Source organism: Lottia gigantea, assembly GCF_000327385.1.
Source record: "Lottia gigantea unplaced genomic scaffold LOTGIsca_49, whole genome shotgun sequence".
Taxonomy (NCBI): Eukaryota; Metazoa; Mollusca; class Gastropoda; family Lottiidae; genus Lottia; species Lottia gigantea.
Genome location: NW_008709687.1, coordinates 1,602,116 through 1,608,469, shown reverse-complemented (window position 1 = coordinate 1,608,469; position 6,354 = coordinate 1,602,116). Strand labels below are relative to the sequence as shown.

The window sequence follows — 6,354 nt, the reverse complement described above, 5'->3', positions numbered from 1 at the left end:
TAATACAAGAACAAAATATAAATGACCCCGAGGTTAAAGTTTAGAGTATGATTGACCCGAGGTCAAAGTTCAGAGTATGATTGACCCCACAAACTGACTGACAGATAACGACAGCCTTCTGGTCTATGTTTAGAATTATCTATTATGAAATATATTTATATGAATTATGCTATATATATTTTTGATATAAATATTTTATTAAATCATATAATTTTGATATAGTAGTTTTAAATTGAGTCCGGTTGATTTGGGACTTGATTGTATTCCTTACCAGATCGTAAAGATAATTTGACCAATGAAAAGTATCGTCTCAAAAGCAGAAATTTGTAACTTTTGAGTTGTGATGAGTTGTGATATCTCCACGACCTCGTAAAGAATCTAAGCACATTCGACTTCCTCCACAAGATAATGTGGAAACCAATTTAAAAAACATATATATACTAGCATCTTCCTTGAACATATCAAAAGTACAGTGTTTCCCATGTCAACCTCGTACTAGGTGCAGAGGTAATGAATATTCAATCATCACAATTCTACATATGGTTGATTTGTAAATATGAACACACGCAAACGACTTTTACAAAGCGTTGTTTTGATTGGTTAACATTTCCCGCTACATACAAAGTAATTTTGATAAAGTCATCCGCTGTCCCATTGATATATTGGTAAAAGGTGCGGTTTAAACGACGATCATTTAAGGGCTACATCATTTGGCAATCCACGGCAGTTTCCATAAAGCTGAAGGCTTTGAGAACTTTCACAATAGACCGTACTTCTCTTGAGAACTCCGGCCATATAATAAAATCCGTACAAGCAATACAATTCCGTTGATCAAAATCTCTTCCAAAGTATGGCAAAATCGGGAGTAAAAGTTGTATAGTAGTGGACTCCTTGGAAGAGAAGAACCATCAGTTGTTCAGAAAAGAGTAAACATGGTCTGTTATATCTATTTAATTCTTCCGTGTTACTTTTTGATTATTGTATTCCATAATGTAGAGTTAAGACACCCCATCATATTCTATTCATACAAATGTTCCTAAAAAACGACATTCAGAGACATTATTCCGTGACGTTTGATGCTCCAGTTTTTAGACCGGAAATACAATTATCCTATTTCAATAGAAGTTAAATTACAATTCGTTTTAGAAAATGTTATTCGAACCTGAAAAAGTTGTGATTTCCACACTTCACGAGAGCTGTATAACTAAATTTTTTATTCAAGTGATGTCTTTATATAAGATGAAGATGAACACGAATTGGAGTTTTACGTTCATTACTGGCTATTAGGCTCAAATGGGAAATGGCCACCTTTCTTGTATCATGTAAGTTTGTAAATGAAGCGATATTTTTGGATTGTACGCTAACGAATACAACCAATCAGAGGCCTCGACAGAAAGCCGATGATCACAAAGCCATAATGTTTACAGCCTTTCTGTTACGATCGTACAATTCAATCCACTCGCTACATTTCCTGATACAAGAAAGGTGGTTATTGTAGTCAAGGTATAAGACGAAGTTCGTATTAGTTTGACAATGTGAAGATGTGTAAATGGTGTTTATTCTGTTTTGTTCTGTCAACATCAACTGACAAGTTGAATGTCAAATTAAAACAAAAGAAACATCCAGACCGACCTGCTTCGTGAGGTCAAAACTTGGGCAAGACGACATTGAGTGGGGAATCCAGGGGGAAATCGTCCACAGTCTACATCAGTTAAAATTAGTAAAATATTGAGTTAAAGTAAACATTTCGCAAATATATCGCTTACACTTAATGAATTTTGACGGTTTGAAATGTCCCGTGTTATTAAGGGAATACGTGTTCTCCAGGTTTAAATATAACAGCTCTTTAAAGTAGGACTATGCACACGATATACATGTTATTTTTAATGCGACCTTCGACTTAATTAATCACATTAGATTATAGAATGTTTGCTCATCGTTACTTCCGGTTGTTTTTAAGACAAACGGGAAGTAGAAATGTAAATGGATAAAGTCGTCTTAATAACTGATTCGCCATTTGATAAAGCTGAATGTCAGTTCTCATTAGCATTTTCCAGAATTAACAGAATGCTTGGTTCTTCTTTTTATATTATTTTATGTATTATCAAATTGAGCTCTCTCAACTATTATAGCAAATATTAAGGGGACAGATGCGCGATTTTGGGGTTGATTTTTGGACTATATGTAATTAGTCTTCAGAAGTACTAGAATCGTTTGATAATCGCATCATCCCTTCAAAAATACCCCAAACTAGGAATTTCACTTTTATTTCTATACTTTATGTTATTTTTATATATGACTTATATAAGTCTTAACACGAGTCATCATTTTTAATTTTAATTGCGGATAATTCTGGACACATGGATTTGAAGGCTCAAATTTCGACGGTGAGCTATAAAAAAATGAGATTACGGTGCGATTTGTCAAACTGATGGCAATACCTGTATCTTTAATCAATATTTTATTGTTTTATTTTTCAGAAATGTACGACATGGTTATATCCAGAACAAAGACGAAAATATGACATTTGTATTGATTCAAGAAGACAAATAGACAATCATCTGTAAAACATGAAAGAAATATGACTTGTAAGAGAAGGCGCATTTGTATTAATTAAAGAAGACAAATCATTATCATTTTGAGTCTTTACACAAATAATATAATATCGACGCCATTATTCTCAGTGTGAAATAGTCGGATTTGTCATGTCTAATTAGTGACACAGCGCCCGGCCTAATTTTTCTCGAGTAGCTAAGACACATTCATAATCTTTAAGGCTTTTATTTGCCTTTTGAGAGAATCCCATGTAGCATTAGAAGAGTAATATTATAAAGTTTATATTTTTAGAGAAATCTGTGGTTTAACAGCACTATAAGCTGTGTATTTTTTTTTATGGCACTCTGTAAATCAATGTTCCATCATGACTAAAACTGCTGGTAGTGGTATTTTTTTTTACATTAATCAGATTTAGTGTACACAGCAATAGATATGCTCGGGCTTGATACCCCAAAGCTGGTGACACAGAACATATTTACAGCAAACCTCTTGACACAGAACATATTTACACCAAATTTCTTGACACAGAACATGTTTACATCAAACCTCTTGATACAGCCCATATTTACACCAAACCTCTTGACACGGAACATGTTTACACCAAACCTCTTGACACAGAACATATTTACACCAAATTTCTTGACACAGAACATGTTTACATCAAACCTCTTGACACAGAACATATTTACAGCAAACCTCTTGACACAGAACATATTTACAGCAAACCTCTTGACACAGAACATATTTACACCAAATTTCTTGACACAGAACATGTTTACATCAAACCTGTTGACACAGGTCATGTTTACATCAAACTTATTGACACAGACCATTGTTTACATCAAACCTGTTGACTCAAAGCATATTTACCTTAAATATGTTAACCTAGAGCTTGACACGGAACATATTTACATCAAACCTGTGGGAATGTCTTGTGTTGTTGACACAGAGACCCTTTTCAACATATTTTTTCATTGACCAAACCAATTGACAAAGACTATTTACATCAAACTTTTCAACACCGAACCGATTGCTATTCTATAGTAGAACATAAAATTAATCATATAATGACAAACAAACAGTATGAAAAAAAAATCGAATATCATTTAACCATGCACTACAATCAAAAATAGATTTTCATTTCATATAATTATCAAAGCCTGTAATTTTCATGTGATATTTGACGATTTCTATTAGTTAAAACGATATCAGCTTGTAATTCAACGTTGGATGTTTTTAATTGAAACAGTAGGTAATGTTTGGTTTCATTTTCCATCATTGGATCTTATAGTGTCAATTATACACCATACGTTTAATTGGAGATTCATTAACGGACTGACACAAACATAAACTAACTCAACAGTTAACGAACGCGTTATTAAATGGTGACCACTTACCAGTTAACGAACGCGTCTTAGCAGTTTTTTATGTTTTTTTTTTTTTTTACCAAATTGCTGACCAGTTAACGAATGCGTCATAACAGCATTGATAAACTGGAGACCAGTTAACGAGCGCGTTTGAACAGTTTTATTCAATTGGTGACCAGTTAACGAATATGTCTTTAACATTGATAAAATATTACTGACCAGTTAGCGAACGCGTCTTAACAGTGTTATTAAACAGGTGACAAGTTAACGAACGGGACTTACAGTTTTATCAAATTGATGACCAGTTAACGAACGCGTCTGAAGAGTGCGATATTGTGTTTTTTGCGAGATGTAACGAATACAACATCAGTATAATCGGGCAATGATATTTGTGAGCATCCAGGATGGTTCAAAACATAAACACGATTTGAATTTAATTAGTAATCAACACAATGTAAGTTTAGCTTGTATTTTACCCATAATATAGGTGTCAAAATACAAGAGACTGCACCTGTTTAGTGTTTACGTTTTAAATAGTACCCGGATGTGCACTTTGCTCTTTTATCGGTCATTACATCGATAATAAAAGCATTCCTCAACAGTAGACTACGCATCTGATAAATGGCTATTTGATCTGGTAAAGGGAAGAATTCCGGACAATGGCTAAGTTATGAGTATCCATGTAAGCACGTGTAAACTGAACATTACTCCAATTAGCGAAGTAGATACACGTGTAGTGTGATCATATATTGTCAACAGAGTATAAATTGGGTATATCTGTATGGAGATATACAGGATTTTAATGATAATCCTTACTTATTTCGTGCATTTGCTGCAGTATGTATTCCTAGACTTACATTTAATATAAATATTCCACATGTATACGTAGATATAGAAGAGGGGCTTTGTGATAGAGGCTACGTTATTGATTACTTTCACTTTTTACTAACGCTGCATTCGTTACGCCTGGGAAATATGCGATTTTCGTTAATAACATTACGTGTAGTAATTTTGGGGCTTAAGCATTTGGGTTGGTTAGAACATGTGTAACTGTGTAGGTTCGGTTTTTCAAGTCGATGTTCTCGTATCAATCTCGTATTTTAGGCCACCGAGTCAAGATCAAGATCAAGAAAGCAATGTCCAGTAGCTGTATTCGTTCAGATTCTGACCATAGTTTTAACTCTCTCCATGAGATCATTCTGCAGAAACGAAGGTCTCAGTTAGTCAATAAGCGAAGAAGAAAAGCTGAAGAACCAGAGAGAGGTCTGCGAGAATTTTCAGAATCGAGTGATAGCGATGTTTGCTCAGGACAAAATTCAAATGTGAATCATGTTCGATCTAAAAGCAAATGGTTATCGAACGAGTCTATGTTTGAGTGTCGAAGGCTTTCAGTGGCTCTGAGTCCAATCAAAGAATCAAACCGCACAGAAACAACTAAAACAGGGACCTCGAAGGATCCATTCGCTTGGGAAAGTTTATCAGATGTGGAACCCATACAATTTACCGGGGCACCGAAACAATCAGAATTCACAACCAAACCTGGTATATTCGAAGTGTATAACTCGCCAGAGAAAGTATCTCAGAAACAGAAGAAAATCAACACCAAACAAACAGTTGTTAGTGTCAAAACCGCAGATGTAAGAAATACGAAAGGAATTGGAAAACGAAAATTTTTCAAAAATCCCAGTCGAATTTGTAATTGGAGGTTTGATAAAAGGACGTTTTGGACCAGGTAGCTTAAATTGTATTCTGTATAAATCGAGGAGATCTTAGTTATTTATATTGATGTTTTTATAACTACCGCAGGACGACATCCTGTTATCTTCGATAATTTTGAATACAATTAAATGCTTGTCGGTTTCGATTTAATTCTATCATAAACGCCGAGAGGTTATTCAAACCGATGTTTTAAACAGTTTCGATTGTAATTTAATTCTATCATAAACGCCGAGCTATCATTTAAACCGATGTTTTAGACCATTCCGATTGATACCATCCTGATTATCATACACGTCGAGACATTTTTCAAACTGATATTTTAGACGGTTTCGACTGTAATTTAATTCCATTCTGACACCATTACGAGTATTTGATGTTTAAATAAAAGCTAGTAGACAGAAATGATGTTTGTAATCAACATCACCATGTCAAACACATTGTTTTTTTAATATCTCTAGCAATTATATTCTATAGATTCCCACTGCGATTTCATCACGATATAGGTTTCTATAACATGGATTCAGACCAATATAGAAACCTGAATACATGACTAGACACGTACAGTCCATATTCCAGTCTGAGCTTAAAGTCTTGTTTTACAGGTTTCTTGAGGATTGTCTACTTGCCATCTGGTGCTTTCCTTACCAAAGTCTCTGGCGCCCAGACATTTTTCGTCGAAGCTGTTCGTTAAGAATGAGGGACTGAATGATAG

At 34.5% G+C, this 6,354-nt stretch overlaps 2 protein-coding genes across 2 annotated transcripts in view; both read left to right on the top strand.

Annotated features, from left to right (window-relative positions):
* Positions 1-2,567, top strand: part of LOTGIDRAFT_165121 (hypothetical protein) — a gene marked incomplete at both ends in the record, with an annotated part of 5,199 nt that extends 2,632 nt beyond the window's left edge. The window contains 2 exons of the mRNA XM_009061639.1: positions 1,240-1,322; positions 2,481-2,567. Coding sequence (XP_009059887.1) covers positions 1,240-1,322; positions 2,481-2,567 — 170 coding nt within the window. The remainder of the gene's footprint in view (positions 1-1,239; positions 1,323-2,480) is intronic.
* Positions 2,568-4,898: 2,331 nt separating this feature from the next.
* On the top strand, positions 4,899-5,659 carry LOTGIDRAFT_234337 (hypothetical protein; the record flags this gene model as incomplete). Its single annotated transcript, XM_009061638.1, has 2 exons — positions 4,899-4,953; positions 5,028-5,659. 2 exons carry the CDS (start codon positions 4,899-4,901, stop codon positions 5,657-5,659), a joined length of 687 nt encoding a protein of 228 aa, XP_009059886.1.
* Positions 5,660-6,354: the final 695 nt, after the last annotated feature.